General features: G+C 46.3%; 1 protein-coding gene across 8 annotated transcripts in view; it reads right to left on the bottom strand.

The window, feature by feature from the left end:
- Window positions 1-20,201, bottom strand: part of RAB11FIP3 (RAB11 family interacting protein 3) — a 90,344-nt gene that overhangs the window by 12,794 nt on the left and 57,349 nt on the right. For 4 of the 8 annotated variants that reach the window (XM_081169859.1, XM_081169852.1, XM_081169853.1 and 1 more), the window contains 4 exons: window positions 19,567-19,754; window positions 12,450-12,626; window positions 6,217-6,351; window positions 1,931-1,966 (listed from right to left, as the gene is read on the bottom strand). In XM_081169859.1, coding sequence (XP_081025985.1) covers window positions 1,931-1,966; window positions 6,217-6,351; window positions 12,450-12,626; window positions 19,567-19,754 — 536 coding nt within the window. The remainder of the gene's footprint in view (window positions 1-1,930; window positions 1,967-6,216; window positions 6,352-12,449; window positions 12,627-19,566; window positions 19,755-20,201) is intronic. The other 4 variants (XM_081169856.1, XM_081169857.1, XM_081169855.1 and 1 more) reach the window with 3 other exon arrangements.

Below are 20,201 nucleotides of genomic sequence, written 5' to 3'. Positions count from 1 at the left end.
TCATGCACCAAGAGACTGTGAACGCATTGTAGTGTTTGAAGGGTGGTTAATAAGAGGTGGTTAATGATAGGTTACAGATGGTTAATAAAAGTTACACTGCTGATCAACCAAAGGAAAACATGAAATATATACAGGCAGCTTGGAAGCTATGGACCTCATTCCAGATCTCCCTCCACAGCAGCAAAACCTGTCTCTTGCAAACAAGGCAGAGCCAGGAATACCATCAGCTTTGGTAAAGAAATGCCACCCCAAACACCCTGCAAGAGGGCAAGCACAGCCTCCTTCCTGATGGCTCATTAAATCTGAGCCAGGCCATATGGCAGGGATAGCCAACCTAACCCAGAGGTTGCTAGACTACAGCTCCCATCATCCCTAACCACTAGTCCATGTTAGGTGGGGCTGATGGAAGTTGGGGCCCAGCAGCATTTATTTGGAGGATGCGATGTTAGTTACCTCTGGCTGTGGTGGCAGGAGGAGGACACAGCGGGGACTGGGCAATCAATATTGTCCCAACCAGTGTTCATGTCGGAAAGAAACTGGTTCCACTGGCCAGCTGGCATGAGAGGGTTGGTGAGCTGCATCCTGCCCCCCAATAAACGAGGAAAGTGATGTAAAAGCTCCAGTCTTATAGGCACCTCTCATGGATGTTACCTAGGGCTGGGGTGTGTGAGGAGTCCCTCCCATGTAGTTTTTAAATGCTCCTCTATCTCTTCACTTCAGAGGCTCAGGTTGGGTATAAATGTAATAAATAGAATAGAATTTAAAAATAGATGGAGGACTGTGTGTGTGTGTGTGTGTGTGTGTGTGTGTGTGTGTATCACCTACTCTGGGGGAGGCAGTTGCTGGTGTTTTAGCTGCTTAAATGTATCCACCTAAGTTTTAGTCAGAGTAGACCTATTGAAAAGAAAGGAACTAAGTTCACCATGTCCGTTAATTTCAGTGGGTTACTCTGATTAAAGCTAACCCCTTTTCCCAGACCCAAAATGGCAGCAAAAGCAACACCTAATCCAGTGAAGAACACCCACCCCTTGTGCAACTTTCATAGTTTAATCGTGAGTCCCGAAGGGCGGACCAACAGATGGGTATCCACATGCTCTGGTTGAATTTTGGCAAATCAGCAGCAGGTTGCTATTCCATAATGGCGGGTTGGGGGAAGAGAGCGAGCCAGAGCAGGAAGAAGCCCCAAGAATGCCCTTTCTCACACTTTGTTCTTTTTGCAACCTATGTGTAGAGAATAATCATTAAAATAAAGTGTGTGCTGGTGGATGTCTGAGATGCTTTAACGGGAGAGCCCCACGTGGAGAAAGCAGTCTCCCAAGGTACGCTGGGCAGATGCCTTGCAGCTTTTACCCCTGAGACAAGGTAGCCTTCCAAATTTAAGTGCTAGACTGGTAACAAGGAGCAGCATGTCAGTTGGTGAGTAGGGCAGATGGAGGACAGGTCAAGCAATCCGGCCCTCCTGAGCACCCAGCAGAGAAACCAAACAGGCTATAGGGAGGAGAGAAGCCCCCTCCTCTGTACCCAGTGTGGAAATGCGGGTTCGCTGTGTCCCCCTTCTCCACCAGCCCCCCGCAGACGAGGAAAAAAATGACAACCCTCCCAAACTGCAAGACTCCTCAAATCCAAGCAAAATATAAATAGAGCCTCCAGGAGTACCTTCATCCATTCCCTCTGGGACAAGGAGAAAACATACCAAACAAAGACCACCCACATGCACTTCTAGCATGCAAGGCCGAAAGATGTAACTGCTCAGGAGATGTACTTTTTTAAAAAAACAAGGAAAGAAACTGCCCTCATGCAGTCACTGAAAAGAGAAGGTGGAAGGAGAAAGAGTGACCCCCACCACATGGGGGGGGGACCCATGCAAGGAAGCTGTCGAGTGGGCTTTGAGAGCAAGCGCAGGGAGAGTAAAAGGAACATCAGAGCATACCTGGCTACCTTCTTGCTTGAGAGCCTCTTATTTGGACTGTGGAATGAACAACAGGAAAACTAAGTCAGGAAAACTGACACCCAAGAGCAACAAGCGAAACAGGAAGCAAGCGAAGACAGAGCGGCAGGGGCATATCCTTTACAATTCACGGCACAAATGCACAACACAGGCCATGCAGCCCATGTCCCACCCCATCCCGCCCCAAATCTAAACCCAGCCAGAGGCAACATCTTTTCGGCACACGTTTTTAGCAGCGCTGCAACATCGGAACGGAACAAAACGGGCCCTCTGCGGTGCCTGCAGGAGTGTCCACCGCTCCTCTTCCCCCCGCGTCCGTTTGCTGGCCAGTCCTGAAAACAGATCCCGAGGCTAAGAATAGAACTTGAGCGTGGTGGGACTTTCGGCTTCTGCTGGATTTAAACCCACCTGTCAGCCAAGCGGGCATCTGAACCCCCGATAGCAAGGTGCAGGGAGTGCCAAGCAACGTACCTCCAACAGGAGCACCACAGAAAAGGTCTGTGGCACACAGAGGTGAAGCCAAATGCACACACCTGAAAAAGCCCCACTACGAAACAAGGCTGGACGTGCCTTGGCCATCTTTCTAAGCAGGAGCTTCTGTCAGAGAAAGAGGAGAAGGGGCCGGAAGGATGACTGGAAACACGACAAGAAGCAGAGAGAGGAGAACCCAAACCTAGTAAGTAGGGGGGCTGAGAGAACTCTTAAAGGTCACCCCTAGGGAAAAGGTTTCTAGCCCAAATCGTGGCATCACCTTTTCTGACCTCTAGAGGTGTGTGTATCTGTTTCAGGGACTACGTTTTAACTGCTAAGATATATAACACTTAGGAGCAACAGCTTGCCCAAAATATTTTTATCCACTGAGGCAAAGGACAAGAGGGCATCTGTCCCCCATCTCCCACAATTCCAAGAGCAGAATCTGACTGGGGTCACATCTGCACCATGCATTTAAAGCACTATGGTGCCACATTAACAGCCAGCGCTTCTCTCAGAGTTCATTGGGAAAGGTGAATTGATTGTTAAAGCACTTGGGGAACTGTAGCTCTGTGAGAGGAAGAAAGGGTCTCCTAACAACTCTCAGAACCCATAACAAATGACAGTTCCCAGAATGCTTTGGGATAAGCCATGGCTGTTAACATGGCAGCATAGTGCTTTAAATGTTTGGCGCAAGTGTGGCCTGGACTGGGACTTTAATCTTGCTTCAACACTGGGAAAGGGATTGTGTCTCCACCACACATGAAGGCAGCAGGCTAGTTTAGGGGGTGCATAACAAGTCTCTAGCACACATAGCTCTGACCTCCACCAGAGGAGAATGCCCAGGAGGCTCAGCAGGAATGGCTGAAGGTGCTGCTGCTGCTGCTGCCGCCACCCACCTGCCAGCATCCACCACCTGAGGCGACTGCTTCACTTTGCCTAATGGTAGGGCTGGTCCTTAAGAGCAGAACATAATATATGCAAACACACAGAGAGGAATGGATTGACCGTTGCGATAGGTTTTTAAGCTGGGTAGCCGCCTATCAGAGAAGCTGTAGGAGTGGGCTTCTTGCATCAACAGAGAGTCACTAAAAGGTATTGGAGGTCCTTTTCAATGCTGAGATTCTATATATAGCACCCTTAATGCATGCAGTGCTGTACAGGGAAACATGCAAACAAAGGTCAGCCTCTTCTTGGCATCTACAACCTAAGTTCCAGTGGAGAGAAAGGGGAGGCATCTGTGTGTAAAAACGGCAACATGGATTTGAATATACTTTAGCAGTAGGCATGTCATACAGGCACACGCAGCCAGCAATGGCCGCAGGTCCCTGTTGGCAGTGGCACATGGCACCAAGACGTCCTTGCCATGTTCAGAGGTGGCTGCTGCCCACTTGAACTGGTAAGGCGGAAGACAGGGGGAGGGACCAACAGTAGGTGGACCCAGAGCCAATGACAGGCACAGCCAGAACTAGAGTCAAAGCCAACTTTTGTCGCCCTCCTCCTCCCTGCTGAGTGCTACAAGGGGCAACCCGGAGCCTAAGGAGAAGGAAGCTGATTGGCTGTGCTATTCCTTAGACTGGCAATGTGTCGGAGTGGGCAGGTGGGGGCTGGCTGAGGGTAGGCTGAGGTTAGAGGGCCAGTGCTCCACTTGCCCTGATATAGCAGCCTCCACTGTCACACCATCTCTTCCCCAAACCATGCCTTCTGTGACTTCCCCTTGTGAACATCCACCAGAAGGAGTTAGGGATGTTGGACATTCAGCATAAGATAATTGCTGGAAATCTATGAAGCAGTATGAAAAGGGGGTTCTCAGAATACATGACATCTCCATTCACAATGTTTGCAATACTGTCATAAGCCTTTGATCTCACCACACCGATCTAATGCAATCATTTCCTTCAGGCTGGAAGGGGCTGGTATCTGAGTGGCAGGACACCTGCTTTGCATACAGAAGGTCACAGGTTCAACCCCCAGCATCTCCAAATAAGGACTGGGGAAGAGCCCTGCCTGAAAAACTACTGCCAGTCATTGTGCGGACAATACTGAGCTAAATACCACATTAACTCAAATGTAAAGCGCACCTTTCTTGGCCAAATTACATCATGAACATTAGGGTGCGCATTAGATTCAATGGCACATTAGATTCAAGTAAATGCAGTAGATCAATTGACAAGACTACAAACCTGCACACACACTCAATTAAGCTTACTTACTGAGTAGAGCTGCATAAGATTGCACTGCAGCAAGGCCTCTCATGTTCCTCTCTTATTTGCCTCATCTCCTCCTCCCATCTGCCATACCCAACTCCATGCCTTCTGCCATGGCTTATCCCAACATTTGCCAACATCTGTGCTGACTGAGGCTGATGAGAGATGCTATCCAAAGCAGGTGGAGGGGGCTTGATTGGTGACAGCAGCCTCATGGCTTGCAGCGATCGCTACGGTCTCCATTTACCAAGCCAGCCCAACATATTCATCTACAATTCTCAACTTGCTTTCTAATACTACCATTGCCTCGTCTTGCTTGAAGCCCCCCACCTCTTTCGCTAGCTGCTGCCATTCCCCATGCCCCGTTCTCCTTAGGCCAGCGTAGATCACAAAGGTACCAAGGAAGAATCCAGAAACGCCACATTTGCTTCAGACACACAGATTAGTTCATGCAAAGGAGATTAATTGCAGAGCAGAGAAAATGCAAAAAGGAGGACTCTCACTGGCAGTGTTCTTCCTGGTTTTGAAGGGATAGAGATAGGGTGCTTTCACATGCACCGCTAACAAACACCTCCATCTCCCAACATTTTTTTAAGGGCAGTCAACTGAGTGCAAGTTGCACAGACACTGATGTGCATTATCAGCAGCCAGTGATCAAGACTGCTATTCAGAAACAGCCTCCCTCCCTGGAGATATACACACAGGCAGTGAAGAGGGTGATGGGGAAGGGCTGTGGCTCAGTGACAGGGAAGCTGCTTTGCATGCAGAAGGTCCTGGGTTCAATCTCTGGTATCTCCTGATAGGGCTGGGAGGGGCCCCTGCCTGAAATCCTGGACAGACCCAGACCAGAACTGACATAAAGGGGTCAACAGCCTGACTCAGTATAAGGCAACTTCCTATGGCTTGTCTCCAATGCCAAGCTCTACTTAAGAGTCGATCCACTGAAATTAATGGACAAAACTAACTTGGATCTATTGCAGTGGGTCCATTCTTGAGTATGACTTGGAGGGCCACAACCCTATGTTCCTATCTTATGCAAGAAAATGGACTTGATATTACTAAGAGGATGGGGGGTGAGGGTGGGGGAAACCACAACTGAATAATACACTGCTCCATCATCACACTTAGCCATTTTAAATTTGTTATTTTTGTAAATAAGCTCTGGGGTTTTATTGTATTACATTCGAGTGGTATATAAAATAAATCTTGTGAAATAAACCAACCAACCAATTTGGCAAACCTCAAAGGAAATAGGCCCACCCTGCAGCGTAAGCTCCCCAAATATCAAATGGTTTCAATAACAGGGGCCCAAATATCACTTAAAGCTGCCTGGTAGGCAGATTGGCAGAGGCTAGATTCGAACTGGATTCGAACTAGATTCCTGATTCACAGTTCAGCCTTCGACAATAGACAACAGCAGTTCAGGGCCCTTCCTCTGTACGTACTGCAGACGTGATTTGTTAAACAAGAAAGAAGGAAGGAAAAAAGCGAGCACCCATGCTTAGCAAACCATGCAAGTCCTACTTTCCCATGAACATATAAATCATGCAACTTTAAAAAGAAGAGTGTCTCATGCCCCAAACGAGTTACCTATTCATTTCAAGATCATTTAGGCGAGCAGACAGGTCCTCGAGGCGGTTGATTTGTTTGTGGCATTGGGTACAGTAAAACTCAAACGCCTCGTCAGTGATAATGCTGTGCAGTTTCGCCGCAAGTGGGTTGGTGCTAGAAAAATCACAAGTGTGTCATTCTTGTAAAAAAGTAGAACATTCAGGCAGAGCCCCTCGATTCCACCTGTGGCTTCCAGAAGTTGAAGGAGAAGAAGACGGATGCTCTCGAGTAGCCAATTTTGGAGGCAGGTGGTGTTTTGTAAAAGAAAGGTGTGGGCTAGTTAATGCCATTTCAAGGAGACAGTGATTTGCTGCCTCTTTCCAACAAACTACCACTTCACCCCACAAATCACATGAATATTTGCTGAGCGTCTTAGAAGACCACTTCATGATTTTTCTGCCTGTTGCAGAAACTGTAATGCACTGTGCATGATTTTTAATTGTATTATTACTGCTTCTTTTATTTCTTTTAATTTGAATTTCATTGTATTATAATTTGAATTCCATGAACTGGTGGCCACTCATCCAGCACACAAACAAAGACCCTACAGGACAAACTGCAGCATTCCCTAACATATGGTTGGATCCACATTTTCCTTCTTATGGATTTTAACAACTTTCAGTCTCTCCCCACTTCAGTGCTTGTGCATGAACTTTACATCTGAACTGAGCTTTTGGAAGGCAGCTATGCTCACCACTATAGTCTGAACTGAGCTTTTGGGGGAAAGGGTGTGCGTGTGCTCAGTTGGTATTTTTTTCCAATTAAAAAAGCATCAAGAAAAATACCATTCTAAATCAATATTAATATTTAATGTGGTTATGTGCCTTCTCTCATCTTCAACCACAAATCCACAGACAACACGCCATGAACCACCTAAATGAAGCTTGCAGACCACTGGTGGTCTGTGAACTGCAGTTTGGGAATACCTGCAATAGAGTGTCCCAACTGATGCTCATCTGTCTTGCTAGAAGCCTTTGCAAAGGTCATTATCAGGAGAGCCAGATCCCATCCACACTATATAGGATACTGGATGGGAACATCAAACCCAGGAGCCAAATATAGCCCTCCAGGCTATTCTGTGTGACCCTTGGAACTCTCCATAAGCCAACGTGGTTGCACGTGATCTGTACCAACATTTACACATGTAGTGATCTGTGGCAGCCATTTTTGGTACTGTGACAGCTAAAAAAAAATTTTACAGTAAGGATTAAAAATATGTTTGAGAGAGGCAGGTGGTTATACCTCCCCTCCACTGAAATAAACTTCTGGAAGCCACAAGGTTTAAATCGGAGATAAGGTTAATAGTGAAAACCACAAAGGAGAGGCTTAATTTAAATACACACACACACGCAAACACAAACATAGACACACAGAGGTGTGAGCTGGTAGAAACAAGGTTAAATTTACAAACACCTGGAAAGACAGTAAACGACTTGGCTCAGTTCCTACTGTTTTGCTGAGCAACTTACATCTCAAGAGGAGGCTGCAAGCATCTAGTCGGATGGAAAGAAGCAACAAGCCAAGCAGCATCAGTCCCAGGGTTTGGAGGGCCCTGGGGAAAGACCCCCTCTTTGTGCCCCCTCAGTGAATGCGCATCCTTTACTGCAGCTGGTCCAGGGGGCTCTTGTCAAAGGGACCCCTGCAGGAATATGTGGGTCTGTGGCAGATGCCCGAACATGCTGACCTACGGTGCCAGAACTGAAGCTGTTGCAAACTACAGGAGCTTCACACTTCTTGGTGTGCAGTCAAAAATCTTTGGCACTGTATGCATAACAGCATTCTTATACCAAGCTACTGATTTCAGATGAAGTTCTTCTAAAATGTGCAACAAACTCCCACAACTGATCCCCTTCCTACCTCCAAAGAAGTCATTCACTTTAAAAAAAAAATTAAAAAAAATTAACACTGAGGCCTAGCAGGAGCTGAAGCTTGCGAGGAGGAGGAAAAAAACACAATGAAGAATCAAACCTAGAGAAGAACAAGCTCTGGTGCTAACTGATACAACACTTTCCATTTCGCTCCACACGATTTGGAGAGCAATGCTCCTTCCTTGAGAGCAGGAAAAGCTTGCAACTTGTTAACTGCAGAAACACCCTGCTCTGGAAATCTGGACTCGAGAACCACCTCTGCACAAGTTGCAAAGCAAAATGTTCCTCTCTTTGTAAATGCTACAGAAGAAGAGTTTGGATTTGATATCCCGCTTTATCACTACCCGAAGGAGTCTCAAAGCGGCCAACATTCTCCTTTCCCTTCCTCCCCCACAACAAACACTCTGTGAGGTGAGTGGGGCTGAGAGACTTCAGAGAAGTGTGACTGGCCCAAGGTCACCCAGCAGCTGCAGTGGAGGAGCAGAGACGCGAACCCAGTTCACCAGATTACGAGACTACTGCTCTTAACCACTACACCACCAAAAGCTGTTGCTTTTGCTTAAGTAAGGGCAGCACTGTGGGGAAGACTGGGAGAAGAGAGCGAAACCAAACCGCAAATAGAAGAAGCACTCTGTTCAGCATAGAAAGATGTTCAAGTCATTCTCAAGCTACACTGCCATTGTGTTGCAGCATGGAGGGTGGCTGTTCCGGAGTCCACCTCTCCATTCCCTCTCTCCCCCATCCTACAATAAACAAGCATTCTGTGGTCGCTGAGCCACCCCTCCTGTTTTTCCTGATTTTTTTTGTATTTCCACTTGGGATTTAAATGAAGGGTTTTTTTTTAAAAAAAAACAACAACACACAAATTGCTGCAGAAATGAAGAGAACTGAATTCAAGGTTGGAAAAAATGAGAAGCAGAGAGAAGTCAACTGACAGATCCATCCATCCTTAAGTATAACAACCTCAGGAGTGCAGGGAGTAGAGGACATATTTGTATGCAGTAGACTTGCTCGCTGGGACAAAATGGCAGCTTCTGAGCTAGGAGAGGAGTAAGATGCATCTTCCTGTTCGCATCTCCATAGGAAATCCCTGCTCCTGCTGGACCACTGACAACAGGAAGCCCTTCAACCCATTTGTGCAACTCTCCCTATTTTCTCCTGCTCACTCAGCAGGACTAGCCAGCGCCAAGCATCCTGTCAACAACCACACAAGCCGTTAGCAGCCGGTAGCCAGAGTCCAGCTCAGCATCTTTCAGGGGCATCCCCTTTGGCAAACAGCCTTAGGACCAGACAGCCTCAGGTTCTATCCCAGGCATCTGCAAGCTAGAGACTAGGAGAGACGCTTCCTTGAAATCCAGGAGCGCTGCTGCCAGCCGGTGGTCTGATAAGGCAGCTTCCTCTGTTCCTATGATAAACTGGCTCCTCCTGCTTGCCTCGTTTCCCAGCAGGTTCATTTGGCACCAATGTATGGTCAATCTGCACATGGCCTTACTTAGATCCCATCAAAACATTCATTTCCTTGAATGGAGTGAAGATGTGTTTGCACTAAGCTGCTGGGTGATTTGCTAGCACACCTGGCAACCTGGACCCATTGCATGCCAAGGGAACAGGCCGTGATGACCTGTGTGCCACAGGAACATGTAATCCAGGTAGAGAAACATCTGCACAGATATGGGAGAAATGCCCTAAAATGAAAGCATCTCTATGGACTGCATGGGAAAGGCAGGAGAAAGGTGCTTTATTCTGCTCAGAAGGCATCAGAGAAGGTATGTGACACCCATCATCTTCCATAGCTATTTCGTGCAGCCGAAGAAAGTATCGCTCTCTCACACAAATCATTTTCTCCCTGCTGCTTAGGACACATTTATATGGATCTGTAGAGGTGAGAGAAGCAGGATTTGTGGTGCACAGGGCCTTTTGTCATAGCTCAGTGGTAGAGCATCTGCTTTCCATGCGCAAGGTCAGGCTGGGAAGGACCCTTCTCTGAAACTCTGGAAATCTGCAGCGAGTCAGTGTAGACAATACCAAGCAAGATGGATCAATGGTCTGACTCAGTGCAACGCACCTTCCTATGTTTGCAAAGGCAGAGCACCTCTGCTTTTCGTGTGGATGCTGTCAGCTTAAAACTCCAGGTAGAACGGGGAAAGAGCTCTCTCCGAAATCCTGCAGAGCCAGTAAGTATGGACAAGATTGAACCAGATGGACCAATGATTTAACTTGGGATGGTGCAGCTTGCTATGTAGCACAGCCTTTTTCTTCCTGCTGCCTGTGTGTTGTTGGCTCACAGCTATTCCCCTGCACATTCATCACACAGAGGGGAGAAAACTGTGGCAAGGTCTGCCCTGACGGCTTCAGAGTATCAGGCTGGTAAACAAGCCAACTCGATACCAGCAAAAACCTGTTTGGTGGAAGTACCCAATAGCCAAGCTAACCCCAGCTGGGTGGGGAGTGCTGAGAATGTGGAGACAATGCGACCAGGCAGTGCTGGGAACGTGCTGGAACAACCAGACCTTCCCATCCTCCACTTGACCCACGTTTGATATGTTAGTGTGCCGCTGTTGAAAGTACACCCATGTGCTTGTGGAGCTGTGATCAGGATGGGTGCGCGGGAGCAAAAAAATTCTTATTAGTCTTCAATTACAGTCTAATAATCGCCCCATAATAGCAATACAATTTATGATACAATTATTAATACCAATTGTTCAAATACCAAATTATATAATTTAGATGAACTAGCCCCCTGCATGCTTTGATGGATTGATTATTTGCATTATTTCTTCGTTCCAAAATGTTATTAATTTCAATTACATTCCGGTCATAATAATAATCCCTTATACAACAACTGCAGTATTAATAACTTCTATTCGTGTTGACACATTAAATGATTTATAAAACTCAAGCTATATCCTTGTCTTCCTGTGTGTGGCAATTATTCTGTCCATGGTGTTTCTTCCTGTCCTCGTAAGATGTTATGTCTCCCCCCCCCCCCCCGGTTGTTGTTGTTGTTATCCATCATGCCTTGGAAGGAGCTGATATCCCATTGTTGTTCCAGAAATTTCTCCCTCACTCTGCCCCTGGTTCATTGTTTTGCAACTTTAACAACAACTGCAAAAGTCACTCTGTCCCAATAAATAACCTGTTGTCACCATTTTTCCTCTCAGCCTGGGAAGAAGAGTGATCTGTCAAGCTGTAGATGACTCACTAAAAACCTTATCAGTTCCTTGGCAGTTCACAGACTCCTTTCATCCTTCCTTCCAACTGAAGATATATGAGCAATTATACTTCCAACTAAATTAAATTCCAAGTCCTCTTAGCGTTATTCAATACACTTTGTAAACAATAAAGAATGGGGAAGATTCAGCTCAAAGTTTCCATCATAAACCTTTTGCAAAATAGAGCTTCCCTCCCTTTTTGCTTTTTTTACACACACAGTTTTGTTTGATGTTATATTCCATATTTATAATCCAATTTCTTCCATCCTTGCTTGTACAAATATAATTTGAACTAATATTCAGAGGAGGGTTGCCGAATCATAAATGTAGAGAAGAAAACTTTAAATAAAGAAACTGTAGGCTCCCCTCCCCCCGTCTTTTGCACCAAATGAAGTCTTATCTCAAGTTCAAACTTTAAAGTCCTTGCAGTTGGGTTTGCTCTGGAATTTGTGATCTCATCTCTTCTAGCATGCGCCTGTACTTTAGTCCAATTAAACGCTAACAGGAGAACCTCTGCTTCTTAATGGCGGCGTTGGAGGGTTTTCGACAGGCGAAGTACTTTCCTTGCCGGAGTGAGAGCCAGATTCCAAGATGAACTGCGAGTGAAGCCCATTCCTCCCGTCCTGGGGGGGGGGGGATTTGCAAGGATAATTACCCTCAATCATCTTTGTTTTTCCTTCACCAACGATCTCCTGCTGTCGTGGGGCCTTCCTCCATTAAAGCAGAGCAAAACTGGAAGCCGTGTGCTGCAGCAATCTCATGACTGTTCACCAATACTGCTAACCGCACAGTTCTAACAGATTTCCCTCCGGGCCAATGTTTACTGCAGCCTTTGCCAACCTGTGCCCTCCAGATATTGCTGGACTACAACTCCCATCAGCTTCAACTAGCATAGCATGTTGGCTAGGGCTGATGGGAGTTTTAATCCAACTTTATTGAGGGCACCATATTGAGAAAGGTTGGTTTAGCGGCTGACTCAAAGACATACAACCAGAGTTATATGCAACAGTTACTTTCGACAGCGGTGGTGGTGCTGAAGACAGACTACGGAAGAAGCTTAAGAGACAGGCACCAGCCAGCTGAGAAACGTTCGAAATGCATCAACATGAGACACAGGTTCTGGCCATCTTACCTGGGAGAGAGGAAGGATGAACTACTGAAGCCACTTTCTCCGTTGCACAAGCTATCTGAGAAGAGATCCACCTCATTCCCTTCCCCGTAGTCCTCAAAGTGCTCCTCCCCACTGATTACGGTGACGATGGAGTGATTGTTAATGTCCGAGGTCAAAGGCAGGTCATGAGGGTGAGATCTGTTGGTGGAAAGGGAAGTCAGTATCTCAAGAGAAAGAACCAAGGCGTTCACCACACCCACCGCTTCCAACAAATGATGGCCACACCCCTGCAGAGAGCAGCATTGATGGAGTCATGCTCAAGACTGCTGCCTGCATTTTTCTGCTGCCACAGATCCACAATATTATTATTATTTATGACATTTATCAATCATTATGTAATAATTTATGTATTACTACACTTATCATGTGGCTTCACCACAATGGCATTCAGGATCCAAATTTAGTTATCTACTATATATTTTGGAAGGGACGCGGGTGGCGCTGTGGGTTAAACCACAGAGCCTAGGACTTGCCGATCAGAAGGTCAGCGGTTTGAATCCCTGCGACGGGGTGAGCTCCCGTTGCTCGGTCCCTGCTCCTGCCAACCTAGCAGTTCGAAAGCACGTCAAAGTGCAAGTAGATAAATAGGTACCGCTCTGGTTCGCAAGAAGCGGCTTAGTCATGCTGGCCACGTGACCCGGAAGCTGTACGCCGGCTCCCTCGGCCAATAAAGCGAGATGAGCGCCGCAACCCCAGAGTTGTCCGCGACTGGACCTAATGGTCAGGGGTCCCTTTACCTTTTATATATTTTGGAAAGTTGTTAGTTCATTCATTCACTACGCATTTCAGCACCTTTTAAGATATCATAATCAAATTTTGCATGATGACCCCCAAGATCAAAGAACAGGTTTCTGTCAGTGTTTGGATACGGTTGCACATCATTTTGAATCAAGGCGGCAGACTGAACTGATCAAAGCAACTGTGTTGATTTTATGCTTTCTTAGCAATGCCTGAGCAATGCCACGTATGGGGCTGCTAGTAGATAAATATTTTGGGCTGACTTGGTTAACAGGAGCAGCAGTGATTGCTGCAAGCTACAAGGGAGCTTTTATGAACTTGGTGCCTTCCAGCTGCATTGGACTCATAGTACCATCAGCCTCAGCCAGCAGAGTGCGAAATGAGAGAGCCAGGGGCCTGCATGGCAGTCTTCTGCAGATGGCAGAATGGCTCCTGGCTGGCTATTGTGGGAACCAGATGCTGGATTCAATGGACCTTTGGCCTGATGCAGCAGGGCTCTTACATTGGATGCAACCGTCCCCTCTTCCTTGTTTTAGTTTGGTGACCAAACCAATCACTGCTCTGTCCTGGAGTACACCACTCAAGCTGTGCATTCACTCAAGGCCAAGGCATGTGACACATGACAGAGCTTGCATGCATACACCCAAGGCTGCAAATCTGTGCAGGCCCAGCGTTGCAGAAGGTGCTGTGAATGCCCAAGCACAATGCAAATATAGCTGGGCCAAGCAAAACTTATGTCCTTTGTAGAAAGTGCATACAATAAGGCAGTGGCTGTATGGCAGGCAACCAATCTAAGAGGCGGCTGAATCAACAGTAAAATATTTTCAGCTGCACAGCCAACCCACATATTAAAGTGTTGCGGCATTTAGGACTGCATAATCCTATTAAGGGCCCAGGAACATGCTTTTAAGCAGTGTAACTTGTCAAAGGCACAGACGCCAGGCTTATTTCACAGATACCAGCATTCCGTAACAAAAAGAACGCCATTCGTACATGGGTGCACAGCCTAGCGGACAGAGTCACAGATGCGAGTCCTCGTTTGCCATTTTAAACTAGCTGAGTTGTCACTAGACAGGTCTTGGGACGTGGCCCTGCAGCCTCACTTCCCTGACTGGAAAATGGGCCTAAGGGCCACCCACTTTGCAAGGTAAATGAGGTTGAATCTTTAGGTGAGCTGCAGGTCTTTCAGGACTGAAGAACTTTAAAGGCTTGGAAAGGCTCTTCAAATATAATTTCTAAATCAGAGTAAGAAGTGGCTTAAACCAAAAGCACCAAACCCCTGCACCTCTATGTGGATGAGAATTCGTGACACTGATCCTGCCTTAATTCAAAAACAGGAAACCCAGAGTTATCAGCAATTCTAGGGATGCAAAAGTGTGTGTGCTTTTTGTGTTAACAGACGGAACAGTCGTGCTATCATCCAGGAAACAGGAGGAGGAGTGAGGCTGTGTTCCTCACTGCTGATGAAAAATTCCCAAAAGCAAAGGCAATGCAGAGATTCAGGTTGACGTACTCCAAAACAAAGTACACATGATGAAAAAGCTACAAGCATTGCCCAAGGATAATATACAATTATGTTACTTTTGGGATTTGCTCCATTGTGTTTTAAGGTTTGTGTGTATCTGTGGGGTCTGTGTGTGTAATTGCATGCTAGTGTTATGAAAAGATTACAAAATTCTGGGAAGCAATCTTCAAAAGAAATCAGTAAAATCGGTCCTCTAAACTGGGCTCACAACTTGGGTTTAATTTTGATATTTGAGGAAGAAAGTAAAAATAAATACACTACACAAGGAACTAGTGACCTCTCCTCTGGCAGCAGTGGTACCACTCTGTTGGTGGTGTCACTTCCAGTTGCTGCTCAGCTACTGTTCACCTGTGACAGGGCCCTTTCAGCGGTGGTTCCCCATCTGTGGAGTGCCCTCCCTCATTACTGACTTTCAGAAGAAATTTTGAAACATTCCTGTTCAGCTAGGCATTTTTGATGGCTCAAAAATACTGGCCATGGTAAGTAAGCTTCTGGAAAGGGAGAGGAATGTGTCCCTATTTTGGTAAAGATCCCTAACGCACTAAAAACAAGGGAAGTGCATGAGCAGAAGGCGGCAAGATGGGAGTCAAATCTCTGGACATCAACAAGGAGAAGATCTTCTGACCACCAGCAAAACAGAAATAAGGAAGAGGGGATCAAGACCCCAGTGCAGGAAGGAAATATTGGAGGAAAGTAGATATTAAAATCTAGCAAGCCCCAGTGAGGGAGGGAGGGAGAGGAAGAGTGAGAGAGAAGTGGTCAAGCCAATCTTATGGGAGGCAAATCCCTGTCAAGATCAAGGCAAAGCCAGTTATGCAAAAGGCCCAATTTCTGCTTCTGTTCATATGTCATATCAGTCAAACAGCTCAAATATTCAGGGAACACATTCTAGGAGAGTACAAATTTCGACCATATATATTTTCTATATCCAATGTCATATTTCAGATCCTTGTCAACAAAATAAGGAAGTGCCCATCTGGATGAACTATAGTTTGTAACATAGAAAGGGGAGCATTTTTATCAACAGGTATATATATAGTCATACTCTAGGAATGACCACTAGTAAATTAGAAATAGATGGCACAGAGTGTCCATCAAGTTTTGAGTTGTTTAAAAAATAATAATTTAGTTTGTCGACACTAAAAAGCGTGGGGGGGCACATTCCAAGGCAGCTCTAAAGAATTAAGACACACTATTATTAAAAATTGTCTATTATTATTGTATGCTGCTGCACTGACAATTGCCCTGGGCTCTCGTGAGAAGCCATCATAATAATCATTCCTGCCATTTTGACTGAGAGCAACATTCCCATAGATCAGTTAGGATCATGAGGATGGCAGCAAAAATAAGTGTGGGCTGGAAAATGGAAATGTCAACCAATTTCAGCTGAATGGGAATGGTTATTAAAATGTCTGGAGCTGGCAGAAATGGATAAACTGTGCCGCTCCATCCAAGGGAGAGAAGGCAGACTGTGGAAGAGCCATCTGGTCGGGAGATGGACTTGCTTTGTTAAGCACTGGAATGCAAAATATGGAAATGAAAGGCTTGAAAGGAATCTGTTCCTGTAATGATTGATGATGGCAATAATAATAATAATAATAATAATAATAATAATAATAATAATAATAAACGATAAATCACCACCCATTCTTTTTCCTTCTAGTCCTCATACCACTGGCTTCTTGCAGCAAATGGAGGATGTCCAGGCTCATTGTATGTATGTATGTATGTATGTATGTATGTATGTATGTGTCAGGGATCAAAAAACCCTCCTCCTAGGACATAGCATTCTTGGCTGAGCAATACAATGCCTACCAGGAGCGTATGACGCTGCCCCCCCCCCCGCACTCAACTTTTAGCTTCGACTTCTTTTCCACCCTAGCACATCAATTAATCCCGCACATAACTCTTTATAAGACTTGCAGGAATGGCATTTTCCACCATGCTTTGTAAAAAGCAGCGTTGATGTTAATTTGCTGCCCGCTTGGACCTTGCGTCTCCAGTGCTTGTAAAGAAGCCACTCCAAAGCTACACACACAGAACTGCCACTATCCTGGTCAAACACAGCAACTCCACTTTTAAAAAGACAAATATCCCACCCACCCGCCTCCAAAGAAAGGCATTTGTACCTACAGGCAGGAGAGTCCAATGCACTGAGCCATACTCCCAGGAGGCCGGGCAGGGCGAACGCAAGCTGGCATGCTTGCTAAGTCTCTCCAGGAAAAAAAAGGCCCTTGGTGGCCTCGCAGCTCAGAAGCTGATTACGGACTGAGGGTTAGCAACCACTGAGCCCAGCTCATTTCAGCAAAGAAAGCGGCAGGAGGCTAATCCCAGTTCCCCCTCTTAATCTGCAGGGCCTCCAGCAGCAAAAACACTCTTTCAGCCCCGGATCACAATCAGAACCTTCTCCAGCTCCTTGTGGGCATATGGGAAGTCCTCCTTCAGGTGCTCCAAGTAGAAAGTGAACAGGGTTTTTTGGGGGGTGGGGAAAAGAAGCTTTGCCTAACCCTAAACTAGTGCAAAGGCACATCTTAAGTCCCAAGTCAACTTAAAAAACAACAACACCCTGATACCCAAAATGGAAAACCTGAAGAGTCCTCCCTTCTCATGGATACATATGGTGGCTTATGCCCAGCAGGGAACTAGTCGGACAGGGCTATAGTTAAGTCACAGACTCAGACAGCTCCTGCCAGAGAACCTGGAGAATCACCGCCAGCCAAAACCCCAGCCAGGGCTTGTAGCTTGGTGGTAGGGCACAGACTTTGTAGGAAATCATCGGTACAATTCCTGACAGCGTAGACATTCCGGGCCCAAGTAGGCCAGTAGTCTGACTTCACCAAGAAGGTTCCCCCCTGTACAAGCCTTATCAGGACGAATGATTGCTATGATCAGGTTGGATCACACTCTGGACACTTTGGAGAGAAGGTGGCAGGTGGATATATGAATGCACTTTTTTCTTTCATTGAACAGGTCAAGTTTAAAAAAAGGGGGCTACCAGCATGACTGTATGATTGCCTTTTCAAAAACACACAAAATATCCACAACGTTAGGGGTGGAAATTAGCATGCACTTCCCCAAAACTTCGACTTTGCTCTGCACAAGACAAACCTTGCAGGTCAACACAGCAGGGGTGCCAACTTGAATAAAATACTGGGGGGAGGTAAGCCCTGCCCCTCATAATCAATCACAGGACATGGTGCACGGCACCAATTGAATGCCCATGCCCATCAACTTTGGGGGGCCCTACTTCTTTAAATATTTTACTGGGGGGTCCAAAGACACCTTGGCCCCTAGGAGCTGGCCCCTATGCAACACAGCTAGTTGCCAGTTTGATCCCCCATTTGTTCCCCAGGAAAGGAGGACAATTTCTTCCAGAAACCCACAGGCTGTCATTTCCAGGCCTCATTTTTGCCTATGCTTTAAGACCAGTGCCTAAGGCCATGCGCAGTTGGCCTGCCCTTAAAATTTACTTACTTACTTACTTATTGCATTTATATACCACCTTTATCTTCCAAGGACAGTGTATATGTATCTCCTCCTCCCCTTTTCATCCTCACAGCAACTCTGTAAGGTCGGTTAGTCTCAAAGATGGTGACTGGCCCAAGGTCACCGAATGAGCTTCATGGCTGAGTAGAGATTTGAACCCTGCTCTCCTAGGTCCTAGTAGTTAGATTGGTGGGGACATGAGGCAAGGCCTGCTCAAGGACAGCCTCTACCAGACAGAACTTCCTCAGTTGCCACATTTAAGAATGTGTTATAATTGTTCACGCTATTTCTCTGTTGTGGCTCTCAAAACTGTTTTTATACTGCCTGAATTGTATCTCAACATAGTGCCTTTTTTCTTTTTAAATTTTAAAGTGCTATTATTAGATTACTTTATTTTTATAGTTCGTTTTCCGTTTGCCACCTTGGACAGAGCTGATCTAGAAAAGACACCTGATACAAATGTTTAAATGAAATAAATGCAAATTCCGTAAACCAGGGATGAGAAGCCTATCAGCCTGCAACCACCTGTGGGTCCATGACCAATGGCAAAAACAGACAGAGTAACGAAAGTACTTCACGCAGCAGATATAAATGCATGGGAACTGATTGTCATGAAGGTGTGATGATGGCAAGTGGCTTAGATAGCTTTAGAAAGGGGATTAGACACATCCAGGGAGGATAAGGCTATTAATGGCTACCAACAAGTTACAATGGCTGTGCTGCCTCCAGAATCGGGTGTGCCCTGAATATCAGATGCTAAGAAGCAACGCCGGGAGACAACGGCTGGCTTCTGGTTAGCCCCTGCGGGAAACAGATTGCTTAGCTTGATGGGCTGCTGATCAGATCCAGCAAGGCTCCCCCCTTGGCCCAGTTCACATGCCATGGTAAAACATTGTCCTGGCTCTCCGTGCCAGATGCAGAACTCACACACATCACTGTGGCTGGAAGTTTTAAAAGGTTTTTATGATCATTTAGCTAAGAATAAACATAGGTTTTAGCACTGCAGCTGGTTTGGAGCAAACCCAACCACAATCAGTGCAACGGACACAACCGCAAAGCCAAGGATAGCGGGCTGTTTCTTCCTAGCATTGGGAGAGAGAGAAGAGAAACAGGTGTGATTGGCTCTCACACAGTAAACCATGGTTTTATGGCTTACTGTGATGCATGAATGCAGCCCTTACATTTTGTGGAGGGGAGAAATGGCCACTTACCCCTTTGTTTTGTGCTTCCTAAGGCTGGTCTGCCAAGAAACTAAGCTTCCAAATCTCTGCTTTAAGTTCCCGGAGAGGCTCCTGCTGTCCTACCCATCACCAAGATAAAAGCACCTACCCGTTCTCAGGCTCCTCGATGGGGTCCGTGAACTCCGAGTGCACAGTGGAATCGATCGCGCTATCCGTTTCTACTTCATCATGCATCTCGTGATGCACCAGGGTGCTGGTGTCTTCGTCCGTGAAAGTCTCACACTCGCTATAGGTGCTCTCTGAGCCCATGTACGCACTGTCTGTCACTTCATTTGCCTGTTGCAGAGAAGAGGAGAAAAAGCAACGTAAGAACAGAGAGAGAGAGATCTCTCATGACAACTCCAAATCACATCTATGTTTTATTTCAGCAGAAAGCATTTTCTGGAGGAAGGGCTCTCTCAGTGGTAGAACAACTGCTTTGAATGCAGAAGGCTCCAGGTTCAATCCCTGCCGTCTCCATGTGGGGTAGGGAGAGGCTCCTGCCGAAGCTCTGGAGAACCGCTGCCAGTCAGTGTTGTCAATACTGAGCTAGACAGACCAATGATCTGACTCAGTATTGGGCAGCTTCCTATGTTCCTGGAGCGGGAACGAAAAGAGAGGGGTGAAGTACTGAATGGAGTAGGCCATTTTGAGAAGGAGAGTATTAACATACCTCCTTCACTGAAGGTACACATGCACTCTTTCTGTTGTATACTTCTTCATGAACTCTCTGATTACAATGGC

This window comes from Podarcis bocagei, assembly GCF_964188305.1.
Source record: "Podarcis bocagei genome assembly, chromosome: 14".
Lineage (NCBI taxonomy): Eukaryota > Metazoa > Chordata > Lepidosauria > Squamata > Lacertidae > Podarcis > Podarcis bocagei.
Note: the sequence above shows the minus strand (reverse complement) of the source record. Positions and strands in the feature narration are given on the sequence as shown.